The following is a 15,806-nucleotide window of genomic DNA, read 5'->3' as shown; positions in this document are numbered from 1 at the left end:
CTGGAGAAGTCGGACTACAAGTCCCATCATCCCTGGCTATTGGCTAAGGAGGAAAAGCCTTAAGAGGCGAAGGAGAGCCCGCCCCCCCCACCCGGTTTTCTTTCTGGGGCGAAGGAAGTTTTGGAAATTCCCAAACACTTGTATTTGTAGGTGCTCAGAATTTTGCAGCCGATTTCCCAAGAAGAGCATCTGCTTGCTTCTTCAGTTTCATTCTGATTCCCCCCACCCACCCTTTAAGGGAAATTCAGTGGAATGCTACAGGGTCGAAAATGCCACGTGGCTTTACCACGTGGCTCAGTTGGAGTGCCTCTGCTGTTTCCCAGCCGTGGCCGCAGGGGAGTTCTGTGAGCGGGCAGTTCCCACTCGTGCTTTCGTGAAAGTTGCTAGTATAATGGAAGTATGAACGGCAGGATTATTTCCCATGTGAGGATCTGGGGAGCAGCACCTTGGCTGTGTCTTCCCGAAGTGCATTCCCCCCTCAGAAAGGGGGTGGTTACGATCCAGCTTGTTCTTCAGATGGGTGTACAGAGGAACCTCATTACTTGCAGGGGTTCTGGTCTTTGCCTACTACCGTGAGTAACGAGGCATTATTCCTATAGGGAAAGGGGGGTTAGGGTCAAGGCTGCAGGAGAAACGGCAAAAGCCGGCCAGAAATGATGAAAAAACTTACTTGGGCATGCTCTGTGGGGTCTCCATGCATCCAGGAATCCCCCTTTATACCCAGGAATGCCCACAAAAGGACGCAGTGGCCCCCCAAGCTGCTAAAAATCACGGGAAAAGTCCATTTCTAAAAGAAGAAATGAGCCACAAAATGGTTCCTCCTGTCTCCTCTTGGACTCCTGCAGACAAAATCACAGGCAGAAGTGACCTCCGTGGTCACTTCCGGCCCGCTAGGGACCGCGGATACATGGGTTTTAAACCTTCCGTATCCGCGGATATGGGAAACAGGTGTCTGTTGGAGAGGTTCTACTGTACTGTGAAAATGGCCGCGTGCCTTTTTTGATTGAGGAGGCGGGACGTTCTTGTGCCTTGGTGGGGTGCGTGTGAGGGGGAAGTAGCAGAGTAGGACAGGCCTTCATCTCTGCTGTTGAAAAAATAACCCTTTCCTCCTCCTGTGTCTTCCAATAACAATGTGTCATCTTCTCTGGAGCCTGTTGATCTGGAGAGCTCTTTCTCAGCATCCTGTTCTGCTTCCATCTGGTGCAGTGACGTGCAGAAAGACAGGCCGGGGATAGAAAGTTGGAACGTTCTCACACTTTCTCTTTTCCCCACTTGCTTGGTTCCCCTCCCCGCCTTCTCGTTCTAAGCTGCCTCTTGACCAAAGTCCCACTTCTCTTCTCCAGGTCGTCAGCCAGCGCTTCCCGCAGAACAGCATCGGAGCCGTGGGCAGTGCCATGTTCCTGAGGTTCATCAACCCTTCCATCGTCTCGCCCTACGAAGCCGGGATCTTGGAGAAAAAGCCACCGCCCAGAATTGAGAGGGGCTTGAAGCTGATGTCAAAGGTGTAGTGATGGGTGGCTTTCAAGGGGGCTTGGACAAATTCACAGAGGACAGGTCTATCAGTGGCTACTAGTCCGGTGGCTGTGGGCCACCTCCAGCCTCGGAGACAAGACCCCTCCAAATCCCAGTTGCAGGAGAGAGTGCATGCACAGACCTCTTGCCTGTGGGCTTCTTGGAGGCATTTAGTTGGACACTGTGGGAAACAGGAGGCTGGACTAGATGGGCCTCCTTGGGCCTGATCCAGCAGGGCTGTTCTGTGTGGGTGTGTTTGGGGGCTCTTGGAGGAGGGTGAAATCCACATGATTTTCAAGGAGACCAGAACTCACATTAGGCACAAAGGCACAGCCCCTTGAGAGATCCATAGGAGCTGGCTGGGAAAACGTCCATTTGTTTGAAGAAATGGTGGGTGAAGGGAAGAAGGAAAACGGGAGAAAGCATCTTATTGTGAGGACGGGGGCAGTTTTCCTTATCTCCCTACTGCCCCCCTCCGTTCGCTTATAGTCCTGAACCCCTTGAAAGAGATTTCCATACAGATGGTTTCTGAACTTTTAAACATGGCCATATTTACCCGAATAGAAGGCGATCTTGGATTTAAGACGGTGGCCTTAAAAGAGAGGCTAAATACAAGTTCTGCCTGTATTTACCCCAAAGAAAGAGGACTCCGGATTTAAGACATCACACCCACACACAACCACCCAACCTCATCTTGGATTTGGCTAAATACGGCATGAAGACCTACTCTACACATACTGCCGAATACCACTTCAGACTGTCGTTGGGGGATCCCATTGGATGCGATGGCCATGAATGGCCCCCGATGTCAACTACTCCCTACGTGTCGAAAGGGAGCACAGGAGGGAGGGAGCAGGCTGGGCTCGAAACCTCCTCCCTGGTTAGCGCTTAACGGGCAGGGAATGATTTGCGTTGGGGGGGAGCCTTCAAGAGTAGCGCCCTCTCCCTCCAGTCTGGTGGTAGAGTCTCTTCTGCCCCTGGCTTCTGCAGCAGTCTGGAGATTGGGCCGCTTCCCTCGAATTCTCAGAGTCCCAGCTCCAGGCATACCCTGGTGAAGCTGTTAGCGGCTTCGAGGCCCTCTTGGGTTGGTCCCGGCGGCTTGACCGGTGGCGTCTCTCCCTGCAGGTGCTGCAGAGCATCGCCAACCACGTCTTGTTCACCAAGGAGGAGCACATGCGGCCTTTCAACGAGTTCGTCAAGAGCAACTTCGACGCAGCACGGAGGTGAGCCGGGTGGCACCCAAGACCCTCTTAGGAACTGACGCTGCCTCTCCGGCCAGAGTGCAGCCGTGTGGAGCATCCAAGGGCCATTGTGTGTGGATGTGGTCCTTGCCATGGCAGGGCCCTCTTGAACGTGTTGAGCAATCCTGCTCCACTTAGGGCCCCTCGCGGCTGTGTTTGGACTACAACTCCCATCATCCCCAGCCACCGTGGCCAGTAGCCAGGGATTCTGGGAGTTGCAGGCCAACATCTGCTGGAGGGTCAAAGTTGAGCAGCCCGTGTGTACGGGCTGTGGACCAGAGGAGAGCTGGTCTTGTGGCCCATCATGAATGGTACCCTTTGCTAAGCAGGGCTTGCCCTGGTTTGCATTTGATTGGGAGACTACATGTATGAGCTCTATAAGCCGTTCCCCTGAGGGGATGGGGCTGCTCTGAGCAGAGCACCTGCCTGCTTGCATGCAGAAGGTTCTTCAGGTTCCCTCCCTGGAAGCATCTCCAGATAGGGCTGGGAGAGAGACTCCTGCCTGTAGCCTTGGAGAAGCCACTGCCAGTCTGTGAAGACAATACTGAGCTAGGTGGACCAAGGGTCTGACTCAGTAGAAGGCAGCTGCCTATGTTCTAAAGGGTCCCTCTAATGCAACAAGGGTGGTTGGGTTAGGCCATGTCTTAACGCTGGGAATTTCTTAAGCAGCTAGCTATAAAGCTTAAGCAACTAGCTGGAGAGGTCCGTCTCCAGTTCCCTCCAGAACGTCTGCTGGCAACTCGGAACAGGGCCTTTTCTGTCGCCTGCTCCCGGCAGGTAGCCACAGTCCAGGCTCACTGGCGGCCTTCAAGAGAGCCCTAAAAACTTGCTTGTTTGGTCTAGCCTTCCAAGGTTTTGAAATTGTTTTTTTTAAGCATTTTAAATGGTTTTGGATTTTTTTTTAATATTGTTTTGAGCACTGTGTTTTAAATGGTGTGTGGTTTTATGTCTTTTAAAACTGGTTGTACACCGCCCAGAGCCTTTGGATGGGGCGGTTCATAAATGAAATAAGTAAGTAAGTAAGTAAATAAATAAATTAAATAAATATAAACCCTGTACCATGCAACCACAACTAAACTTTTTTTTTTTTTGACCTTAAAAGAAAAATCAGGGCCGCTCTCTCATTCTAGTGTGATGCTTTGATGTCCTTGCTGTTGAAGACGCCGATGGTTTTTGCTTCTAGGTTTTTCCTTGACATTGCATCGGATTGTCCCGCCAGCGACACCGTCAACCACAGTCTCTCCTTCATCAGCGACAGCAACGTCCTCGCTCTCCATCGCCTGCTCTGGAACAACCAGGAGAAGATTGGCCAGTACCTCTCCAGCAACAGGTAGAAACTATCAGAGTTCTGGGTGCTGCTGTCGGCAGTTCACCTCTTCACTGAATAGTGGTTTACTTGTGTGGACGGCAAGAGCCTTGTTCTAGATTGGCCTTAGCTTTGATCATGCTGCTGTCCCCTTTTTGTGGAGTCTGTGCTCGTCTTAGGCGGCTTGGGTATGTTTTGCCCACGTCTAAATGGTGCAGACAGGCAAACCTCGGCATTTGTGGACCCGACACCCACTGTTTTGCATATCCGCTGCGGGTAATTGGCGCCCGACCTAGACATATGTGATAAAAATTGGCAAAAAGGGGGTTAATATCAGCGTATCCGTGGGTCGGGAGTGGGCGGGAATGACCTCCGGGATCATTCCTGCCCGCCATTTTGTGACAAGGAGCCATTTTATGGATCATAGCTCTGGAAATTGCTACACCCCTCACCCCCTGAAAAGAAACAAAAAAACCCAAAGTCTGGCACTTTGGGGTTGCTGGAGGCCCACGGACTACAGTAGGGCTCTTTATTTAGTGCCTCTCCCCCATGTTTGCTGATTTTTCTCCACGCTTTCCGGGCCCCCAGGAACCTAACCCCCACTATGCCATTGCCCCAATTATGGGATCCGTGGCGCTAGCTGGGAACTGAGCCCCCCCCCCCCCCCCGCGATCCCCAAGTTTTTCTGTATCAACAACTTGTGGGGACCGCAATAAATGGGAGGAACTCTGCAGGTTAAAGCCCTTGTGCTAGAACAAGAAGAAGAAGAAGCCAACCAAGCCACACGTACCATTCCGAAGCCTGGCTTTTCTTAGGGTGTGATTTTCCTGTAGGGACCACAAAGCTGTCGGAAGGCGGCCATTTGACAAGATGGCGACTCTGCTGGCCTACCTCGGCCCCCCTGAGCACAAGCCTGTGGCCGACACGCAGTGGTCCAGCATCAACCTCACCAGTTCCAAGTTTGAGGAGTTCATGACCAGGTAAACGATCTGCCAACCCTTGGTCCAGAGCAGCTTCGTTAGAAATAGGGGCAAGTCGCCACAGGCGTAACGCTGGAGTTCTCCAACCTGAGTGCCCAGATGTTGGTGGCTGAAGGATGATGCCAGTTGCAGTCCATCCACATCTGAATGGACAGCGTGGGACCCACGCTGGAGAAGCCCTGTGTTGATTGGTTGCGTTCGGCTGGTTTTAACTCGGCACTGCTATCCATGCTCCCCCCCCCACCCCACACACACACCTCATAAATGGCTCTGCTCTGCTCTCTTCTCTCCTTCCTTGGCTGTAGCAAAAACATCTCCACTTTACTCTGCCTGTTTAGTTAGACCACAGGGGCATAGGAACATAGGAAGCTGCCGTATACTGAGTCAGACCCTTGGTCTATCTAGCTCAGTCTTGTCTTCCCAGACTGGCAGCGGCTTCTCCAAGGGTGCAGGCAGGAATCTCTCTCTCAGCCCTATCTCGTTGGAGATGCTGCCAGGGAAGGAACTTGGAACCTTCTGCTCTTACCAGGCATTTATGTGAATGTCTTCCCCTCCTCCCCGCCCCGCCGCAGGTGCTGAAAGGGTTTTGGGTTCAGCTGGAGCAGGCCACCTCCAGCCTCAGAGGCAAGATGCCTCTGAATCCCAGCTGCAGGGGAGCAACAGCAGCAGGAGAGAGGCCCTGCCTTCATCCCTTGCCTGAGGGCTTCGTGGAGGCCTCCAGTGAAACAGGATGTGGACCTGGAACCTGATTCAGCACAGATCTTCTTAAGTTCTTATTAGCAGTGATAGTTTGGGATGGAACCAGTGTACCCTGTCCCAGGGATTCCCTCACGGCAATTCGCCTAGTCGCCAGCTGCGATGGCCAAGGGCCATTGGTCGTCATGCTGGGGAGGTGCCGGGGGGGGGGAGAGGGCATTTGCCTTTACCTCTTGCCTCTGTAAGGGCCCCCCAGAGGCATCTGGTGGGCCGCTGTGGGAAGCAGGAGGCTGGACAAGATGGGCCTCCTTGGGCCTGATCCAGCAGCAGGACTGTTCTTAGGCTCTGAGGACAGCCAGCTTCTGCTTTGAAAATTAAGGAAGTTGCAGCCCGGCAGGCAACTGTGGGTGTCTGGATAATGTTTCTGTCGGCCTCCACAGGCACCAGGTGCATGAAAAGGAGGAGTTCAAGGCTCTGAAAACACTCAACATTTTCTACCAAGCCGGGACATCGAAAGCCGGCAACCCTGTCTTCTACTACGTCGCCCGCCGGTAAGACACATTTTCTCTTTCTCCGTATTGGCTGTTAAAAGCTCAGGGCAGTCTGGATCTAGAGCGTTGCGTTCTGGACGAAGGATCTGCCCAGCAGTCCTTTCCAGTGGGCTCCTGGCCTTCTCCCACAGCCAGCCCAGACAGAGGCCGCATCCTGGCAAACGTCTCTCGTGCTGAGCTGCTTGGGCTCACAGCGCCCGATTTGGGGCATAAACCAGTTGAGGGGGGCTTGTGAATATATATATATATGTATGTATGTGTGTGTGTGTGTGTGTGTGTGTGTGTATATATATATATATATATATATATATATATATATATATATATCTGTTTAAATGGATTCAAGTTTTACATAATGTATTTTCATAATGTATTTTCATGTAAAGGTATTTCGAAGGTCAATAGGCTCATTACAAGATGGCTGTGTTTAGATGATGAGTTTTTCATTGCCTCTTTGCCAAGTAAAAATAGAACTTGATTTCTGTTTTCATTCTCCTTTTGGTTAGGATGAGGATGATGGTGGCGATTTAATTGATAATGGGGCCTTTAAGCTTGACATAGCTTAGGGCAAGGCTGAACAACTTTGGCCCTCCTGCAGATGTTGGATTGCAATGCCTGTGATCCCTGACTACCGGCCACCGTGACTGGGGATGATGGGAGTTGTAGTCCAAAAGCTGCTGGAATGCCGAAGTTTTGCTGCCCTAGCTTAGGGTCTCAGGTGTGTTGTGGGGCAGCAGGGATAAGTCTCACGGGGCAGAAACGGAAGCGATGCGTTCCTGAAGGGTGGGGCTGCTTGTTTCCAAAAGTCAGTGAAGCAGCCATGGCAGAGATGTGAACTGCCGCGCCCCTGCTGTGTGTGCTCGTCTCAGGACCACAGAGGCCTGTGTGACAAGTTATTGTCTTACCATTTCAGATTCCAGCTTTTGCCAAAAGATGGGTGTCAGTGTGGTAAATACATGATTGGGCACTACAGGCCATTAAAATGGGCGTCAGAAGTATGATATGGACAGAACTGATTGTGTCTTGCTTTCCAAGTCTTGGGGCTGGGTGGTTGCCCCCGCCTTACACGCAGAAGGCCCCCAGTTCAGTTCTTGGCAGCGTCTCCAGGTGGGGCTGGGAAAGACCCCTGTCTGAAACCTGGGAGAAGCCGCTGCCAGTCAGTGTAGAGACTACCGAGCGACGTGGCCTGCAGACGGAACTCAGTAAAAGGCAGCTTCCGACATTTCTGTGTGCCCATAAGTCAAGGAGGAGAGCTGGTCTTGTGGTCGCAAGCATGCATTGTCCTCTTTAGGACCACCCCTGGTTTGAATTTGGATGGGAGACTCCATGTGTGAGCACTCTAAGATATTTCCCCCTCAGGGAATGGGGCCACTCTGGGAAGAACATCTGCTCCTTTCTAGGTTCAGATAACGGAAGTGAGACTGTGAGCACAAACTCCTAGGGCAAGTAGAGGTCTGTCTGCGTGAGAGCTGGCTTTTGTGAGAGACTGGAGGGCGGGCGGGGGGTGTTCAACATTATATTGCATAATTAAGATCTCCAGCCATTTATTTGGATGCAATTTATTTGAATGCAATGTATTTGAATGCATGCATCACAGCTTCTCAGTCTGTTCTTCCGCTGTTTTTCCCAACATAGTCCACCCACTTCTGAGTCCCTTGGCTTTTTGAACACGCCGTCTTCTGTTCTGCAGCTCAGATGCTGTGCAGTCAGCTTGCTTTTTCATTTGGCCACCCAAAACTATGGCATACAGGAATCCACCCAAATGCATTTTGATTATGCTAAGAATATTCCATCCGTACTCTGACAATGGTCTCGTCCCATATTACAATGCAGACTGAATGCTGGATAGCATAGGTTTCATGCACAAGAAAAGCACTCTGATTACCTTTTTGAGAAATGTGAAAACCAGAAAGGAAGGACAGAATGGCAAAGTAAACATGCGTAGGTGTGGATTTGTTAACAGAGAATATGCATGCATTGGAAGAGGTGTTGATGGTGCCTTATGTTGGTTGGAGTTGTTTGTTGGAGTTGTTTGTTGGAGTTGACTTCACTGGTGTAGGTTCACTGAACTGTCGCGAACATTTCCTGCAACTTGACTTACAATTCAAATGATTACAGGGGTTAATATAAAGTTTCTATGCAGAGAAGAAAAGACAGGCAGAAGAGCGAAGAGGGCGGGGCTGGAGGCCACAGGTGTGTTGCCATGTGAGCAGGTGGTCTTGGTGTGGTGTGCCTCGGTTCTCCTGGCATAGGCCACGGTAGAAGCGTTGGGCTCCATTAACTCAAACGGGATTATAAACTTTCCGCGGGGTGTGTGAGCTGCAGGATCACTGCCTTCGGAGGTGACGTTCTGCTCCTTTGCCGGATGAGGTCCGCACAGAATCATGACCGCCAGGACTGGGCAGAACCATTTCGCCAATCTCTTCATCCTGCAGGTTGGAAAAAGTCGTCAGAAATGTCTACACCAGGCCTGCTCAACTTTGGCTCCCCAGCTGTGTTTGGACTGCAATTCCCATAATCCCCAGCCACAGTGGCAGCCAGGGGGATTGTGGGAGCTGTAGGCCAACATCTGCAGGAAGGCCGGAATGGGGCAGCCCTGCGCTATTGATGAACCAATAATGATGAATGGGCATTCCTCAGTATTGGTTCTTGGATAGATTTGCAGCACGGTTTTCAGCAGGCTTTCTGAGAAAGCCTCACTGAGTTCCAGATTTCTGAGTTGCACAGAGAATTAAAGCAGAAGGACCTAAATACTAAAACGAAAGGGAGGCATTTAAAAATCAGGATGCTTTGAAATATGGATGTGTGTGCTCTGAACCCAGGCTTGTGCTTAAGAGACTTGGAAATGTTGTTTGAAGAATTCCCCGATTCTATTCCGGGTGTACTTGATTCCTTCCAGCAGGAGGCTTTGAGCAAGTCTTTATGTTTACAGTATAAACCCTGCTTTACAAGATTCACAGAAGCGCCAAAATCAGTGGACACAATTATTTAAAAACATGCCTAAAGCAAAACCAGCCACAAAACCCCTCGCTGTCACATACATTGCAAACAGAAGTTTAAAAAGCCAAAGCAGCAGGGCAAACACCCTAATGGGCCAGCTTAGGTCAGCTCAAACCAGGGTTTCCCAACCTGCGGGCTTCCATATGTTGCTGAGCTGCAACTCATTGGTTATGGATGATGGGAGTTGTAGTTCAGCAACATCTGGAGGCTCACATCTCCATCTGTCCCCTGGAGTTGGGAAACCCTGGCTTAAACTGCAAGCCAGGTTCTTTTGGCCCAGATTCTAAAGCAGTGCGGTGGGGCAGTCCCCCTGGGATGGCCAGGACCCCAACCCTCAAACTGTAGAAGAAAAAGATGAAGGGCCTGCCGCTGAGCCTCATTCAATAGAGGCACCCGGAGCAGGATCTCAGGTACTGAACGGAGTGCCTGGGGTCCAACATGGGAAGAAGGCAGGTATTAAGCTCTGCCTGCTTCGACCTGGGCGAGGCTTTTGATGCCTTTGGAGGGGCCCCGGGGGACTTATAAGTCACTCCCGGAATTTATACTCTGGGGATCGAGGGGCGTTGGAATGGCTTATATGCCTACATTTTCTAACCGTGCTGCTTTTAGGAGGATTCTAGGTTGCTTGTGGCATCCCTGTAGGCTGGAACCAGCCTTCCACATTCAGCAGCCAGACAAAACATTTTACTCGTCAAGCTATGTTGGTACATTGCTCATCGGGACATTTTTCACTCGTCAGGCATCATTTTTCACTCATCGCAGACAAGCAGACTAGTGGCTTTCTGCAACCCTGCAAATTCAGACCCGCACATTTCAGCAGCAGCTCCCTGCTTCTATGCCGAGTATCCTATTTTGCCGCTGGCTTGCCGATTCTGCTTTTGCAGGTGGTAATTACCCCAACGGTGGGGTAATTCTATCCCTACCCAGGAGTTGTGCAGAGAGTCACAAATGCCAGTGGGGCTTTCCGCTCTGGGGCTTCGCCATTGGCAAGGGAGTGCACCCATTGTTTTCCCAAAGCGCCAGGAACCGCAGCATCCCTTGTCTGGCTCAGGGCTCCGCTCCTGGGGAAACGCGCCCAAAGGTTGTAACGTTACACCTTCACTTTGAGGCTTCCACGTCTTTGCAGAGAATCCAGTCGGTTTCCCCTTATCCTCAGGCAACAGCTGCTGAGCACAAAGCCTGCCTTGAAGGCCATTTCCTTGTTGATCAAGTGGAAAGAGACCTTGCTAAGGTCAACAAAACAAAAGGGAAGGACTGCTCCGGAGCTTTGCCCCAGAGGCCGGATTCAGCTGGTGTCCTGGGATGCCTTGGCAGAGTCCGGGGTGTGGGTGTGTGGGGCTTGCATGAGCCCCTTTTGGGCTTCAAAGAGTCCTGTGCAAATGGCCCCCCAGGAGATCCGAGTGGAGGCCGAGGAGGACAGCAGGAGAAGCCAGAGTAACCCTCCCCACCCCGTGAGAAATGGTGCCCTTCTATTGGTAGAAGTGGTGGGCGACGCGCAGGAAACCCACCTCCGAGTTTGAAACCTAAAGGCACCCCTGGTCTAGCTAATGCTGGGCACCGGCAAAACGAGGCCAGTGGTCCATAAGAGCAGCCCTGCTGGATCAGGCCCAAGGAAGCCTCTCTAGCCCAGCCTCCTGTTCCCCACAGTGGCCCACCAGAGGCCTCTGAGAATAATAATAATAATAATAATAATAATAATAATAATAATAATAATAATAATAATAATTTCTTGTTTACATAGTCAGACAGGTGTTATTGACTGGTTTGTTTTATCCAGACATTGAGTCCTTCCCAAGGACCTGGGATGCCAGAATTTTATCATCAATACTGTTGGTTATTATAGATATCGTCGCAAAATATAGGCTGTTCCCAGTAAAGCTGCTTTTTGTAATTGGCTGATGGTGATTTCTGTGGCCCCGATGATGTTGAGGTGCTCTTCAAGGTCTTTTGGAACTGCACCCAGGGCGCCAATGACCACTGGGATTATTTGGGTCTTTTTCTGCCACAGCCTTTCAATTTCAATTTGTAGATCTTTGTATTTGGTGATTTTTTCTATTTCTTTTTCTTCTATTCTGCTATCCCCTGGTATTGCTATGTCGATTATTTTGACTTGTTTTTCTTTCTTCTCGACTACAGTGATATCTGGTGTATTGTGTGGCAGATGTTTGTCTGTTTGTAGTCGGAAGTCCCATAATATTTTTACGTCTTCATTTTCTTCAACTTTTTCAATTTTATGGTCCCACCAATTCTTGGCTACAGGTAGCTTCTATTTTTTGCAGATGTTCCAGTGTATCATCCCTGCTACCTTGTCATGCCTTTGTTTGTAGTCAGTCTGTGCGATCTTCTTACAACAGCTGATCAGGTGGTCCACGGTTTCATTTGCTTCTTTATAAAGGTGGCACTTGCTGTTTGTGGTGGATTTTTCGACTTTTGCTCTTATTGCATTTGTTCTTAGTGCCTGTTCTTGTGCAGCCAGTATAAAACCCTCTGTTTCTTTCTTCAAGTTGCCATTCTTAAGCCATTGCCAGGTCTTGGTGATGTCTGATTTTCCACTTATATTGTGTAAATATTGACCATGCAGGGGCTTATTTCTCCATTTTTCTGCTTGGTTCTTGACTTGTTCTTTCTTGTAGGCCTGCTTTGTTTCATTGGTGTTGAATAGTTTCTCGTTCTTGACCATTTGAAGTGCATCTTCTTCACTGTCCCTTATATATTCAAGGCCTCTTTTCTCCTCCTCTACTGTTTGATGGACTTGCAGCATTCCTCTTCCACCTGAGCTGTGAGGGAGGTAGAGCCTATCTACATCACTGCGGGGGTGCAGAGCATGATTGATGGTCATGATTTTCCTGGTCTTACGATCTAGCGTCTCTAGCTCTGCCTGGGTCCAGTCTATTATTCCTGCTGTGTATCTGATAACAGGTATAGCCCAGGTGTTTATGGCTTGTATGATGTTCCCGCCATTGAGTTTGGACTTGAGGATTTTTCTGACTCTCCAGATGTATTCACTTCCAATTTTTCTTTTAACTTCAGTGTGTGCGATGTTATCAGCCTGGAGAATGCCCAAGTATTTGTAAGGTTCTTTCTCTTCCAGGTTCTTGATCTTGCTTCCATTGGGCAGTTCTATTCCTTCTTTTTTTCTTATTTTCCCTCTGTTCATTATTAATGCAGCACACTTGTCTAGTCCAAACTCCATTGCTATAACGCTACTGAATATACGGACAGTGTTTAGTAGTGATTCGATTTCTGACTGGGACTTTCCATACAACTTCAGATCGTCCATGTACAGCAGATGGTTGATTTTACTGGATGTTTTAGATGTTTGGTATCCGAGGCCTGTTTTGTTTAGTATTTGTGAAAGTGGGGTCATGGCGATTACAAACAATAGAGGGGATAGTGAGTCCCCTTGGAAAATGCCTCTTCTAATGCTAACCTGTCCAAGTGCCTCGCCATTGATTGTTAACTGTGTACTCCACATGCTCATTGCTTTTTAAATAAATATCTGAATGTTTTTGCTGACACCAGTTGTTTCTAAACATTTTAGTATCCATGTGTGAGGCAATGAATCGAAGGCTTTCTTGTAGTCAATCCATGCAACACTTAGATTGGTTTTTCTTCTCTTGCAGTTTTCTAAAATCATTTTGTCAATCAGCAGCTGGTCTTTTGTGCCTCTGGTGTTCGGGCAATTTCCTTTCTGTTCAACTGGAAGCTGTTTGTTAGTTAATAAGTGTTGCATCGCTTCATCTGCTATTATTCCAGTTAATAATTTGAACATGGTTGGCAGGCAGGTTATCGGTCTATAATTACTTGGAACTGCACCTTTTGCTGGGTCTTTCATGATGAGATGAGTTTTCCCAGTTGTTAGCCATTGTTCAATATCACCGCCTTTCATAATGTGATTGAACTGTTTTGATAGTTGTTTATGAAGGCTTGTTAGGTGTTTAAGCCAAAAGCCATGCAGTTCATCGTCGCCTGGCGCAGTCCAATTTTTAATTTTCTTTGCTCTTTCACTTATTAATTCTGGTGTTATTATTAGATCTTGCATTCGTTGGTTACATTTTTTGACCTCTTTCATCCAGCCTGCTTTTTAATTATAATTATTGGATTGTCCCATAATTTCCGCCAGAACTGCACTGTTTCTTCTTTATTTGGTGTTTCTAGGTTTCTTGCAGTTTCTCCTTCTATGCTTTGGTAGAAACGTCTCTGATTCGACTGGAATTGGAGATTCTGCCTGTGTTGTGTAATTCTGGCTTCATATTTGCTAATCTTCTTTGACACTGCTGTTATTTGCTGCTTTATTATTTCCAGGACTTCTCTAATTTTCCTTGAATCTAGGTGGTATTTTTGGATCAGATACTGTTTGGTGTTTTCATTCTTCAGCTTCTTGTCTTTCATATCTTTCAATTTACTAGCATCTGATCTAAGCCTGGAGATTTTATTTTCTAATCTAATCTTCCATTTAGGTGATGTACTGCTTTCTTTTTTGACAGGTCCACTGATCTTATATCCGAGCTCTTGTGTTGTAATTGTTGCTGCACTGTACATTAGCTGGCTTGTTTCTTGCAAATTCTTGGTTGTTATCTCTGCAAGTGCAGCATTGACATCTTTTAATGCCTGAGCAAGTTGTTTTTTGGCAACTGTTTTTAGAGCGGGAAGTCGAACCCTGGTGGTTGTTTGGTTCATGTGCTCAGTTATTTTTTGCTTTAGTTCTTGTTGCTTTTCTGTTAAACAGCATTTGGGTTTTTGAGGTGAAGGCAAAGGGGAGGTTGCCTGGTTTTGATTTTGAAACAGTTCAGCAATGGTGGTATCCTCTATTTCCAACACCTCCTCTATCTGCGCCTGAGCAACTGCTTCAGTTGGTGGTAATTCTTCTTCCATATCTTGAGCCTGTGTTGCTCTTTGCAGTTCTTCCAGCTCAACTCCTGTTAATACTTCATTTCTTATTATGAATCTTCTCTGGTCTGCTAGCCTTTGTTCTGTTATTCCTGTATCTGGATGCTTCTCTTTCCAAATTTGGTACATTCTTTTTAAATAACCTCTTCTAGTTGGACTAGACTTGTAATAGCAGATCATTATTTCCTTGTTGGCATTTTTTGTATATTTTTTTCAGTTAAGCGATGTTTCTTCCAGTAGCTTTGCTGTCTCCAGCCCTGGTTGCTCAACTGAAGATCCTGAGTCCTGTTGCCCACTTGCCACCAGATGTCCAGGGACTATAGCACCTGGTGCGGTCCTTGTTGACCCGGGCGACGACCGATCCGGTATAGATTTATTAAAGTTACGTCTCACCATATTGTTGATGGGAGAGGCACTCTTTGTCTGGCTCCTCTGGTGAGACCTGTCCAGTATGGTTGGACCTCTGGCATAGCTCTCACCTTCATCAGAGCACACAAGCCTTCATCTTCATCAGAGCACACATAATAATAATAATAATAATAATAATAATAATAATAATAATAATAAATTATTATTATTTTACATTTATATCCCGCTCTTCCTCCAAGGAGCCCAAGCGGTGTACTACATACTTGAGTTTCTCTTTCACAACAACCCTGTGAAGTAGGTTAGGCTGAGAGAGAAGTGACTGTCCCAGAGTTACCCAGCTAGTTTCATGGCTGAATGGGGATTTGAACTCGGGTCTCCCCGGTCCTAGTCCAGCACTCTAACCACTACACCATGCTGGCAGGCAAGAGGTGTGTGCATGCCCTCTCATCTCCTGCTGTGGCTCCCCTGCAACTGGGACTCAGAGGCATCGTGCCTCTGAGGCTGGAGGTGGCCTGTAGCCCCCAGACGAGCAGCCATGGGGTAGACCTGCCCTCCATGAGTGGGTCTGGGCACTTGCTCGGCAGCCATCCTGTTTTCTGGCCACGTCCAGCTCCTTGCAGTGTCCAAAGGAGAGGAGAGGAATATCCTCATACCTTTTGAGCCTGGGCTTTGGGCCCTTCTCAAGCCCCTCGGGGGCTTCTGTTCCGGAACTGAAGAGGGGAGGTAGGGACTCCTTAATTAAAAAAAACAAAAATATCTGAGTTTCCACGGAAAGCTCAAGCAAAGCAGGGCTGAGATCCCTCAGGACAGCTTTTGCAGGCAATGGCATGTCGTTGGCTTTATTTCAGCCCCTGTCAAATGGGCAAAGAGGCACTTTTGCTGTGGTGCTTCTCATATATTTAGCCAGGGGGAAGCAACTGGCCCTATCCATCCCTAGCATAGCGTCCTTTCCAGCGGCTGCCGCTGGTATCTCTGTTGTCTCGTTGGAGATAGAGGAAGAGAGAATGTTTTCCTCTGACTCTCACCCTGCCCCTCCAAACCGTCAGACCACAAAATACTTCTCCATACAGAAAGGTCATCGGAACATAGGAAGCTGCCATAAACTGAGTCAGGCCCTTGGTCCATCTAGCTCAGTATTGTCTTCCCAGACTGACAGCGGCTTCTCCAAGGCTGCAGGCAGGAGTCTCTCTGCAGCCCTATCTCGTTGGAGATGCAGGGAGGGGACTTGGAACCTTCTGCATGCAAGCCTGTACGTTCCCTG

The 15,806-nt window shown here is 48.7% G+C and overlaps 1 protein-coding gene across 6 annotated transcripts in view; it reads left to right on the top strand.

Moving 5' to 3' along the window:
* The window catches only part of NF1 (neurofibromin 1), a 167,228-nt gene that overhangs the window by 58,022 nt on the left and 93,400 nt on the right, over positions 1 to 15,806 (top strand). For all 6 annotated transcript variants that reach the window (XM_053274599.1, XM_053274596.1, XM_053274597.1 and 3 more), the window contains 5 exons: positions 1,344 to 1,502; positions 2,638 to 2,735; positions 3,937 to 4,083; positions 4,893 to 5,039; positions 6,176 to 6,286. In XM_053274599.1, coding sequence (XP_053130574.1) covers positions 1,344 to 1,502; positions 2,638 to 2,735; positions 3,937 to 4,083; positions 4,893 to 5,039; positions 6,176 to 6,286 — 662 coding nt within the window. The remainder of the gene's footprint in view (positions 1 to 1,343; positions 1,503 to 2,637; positions 2,736 to 3,936; positions 4,084 to 4,892; positions 5,040 to 6,175; positions 6,287 to 15,806) is intronic.

Source organism: Hemicordylus capensis, chromosome 12 (genome assembly GCF_027244095.1).
Source record: "Hemicordylus capensis ecotype Gifberg chromosome 12, rHemCap1.1.pri, whole genome shotgun sequence".
NCBI classification, from domain to species: domain Eukaryota; kingdom Metazoa; phylum Chordata; class Lepidosauria; order Squamata; family Cordylidae; genus Hemicordylus; species Hemicordylus capensis.
Note: the sequence above shows the minus strand (reverse complement) of the source record. Positions and strands in the feature narration are given on the sequence as shown.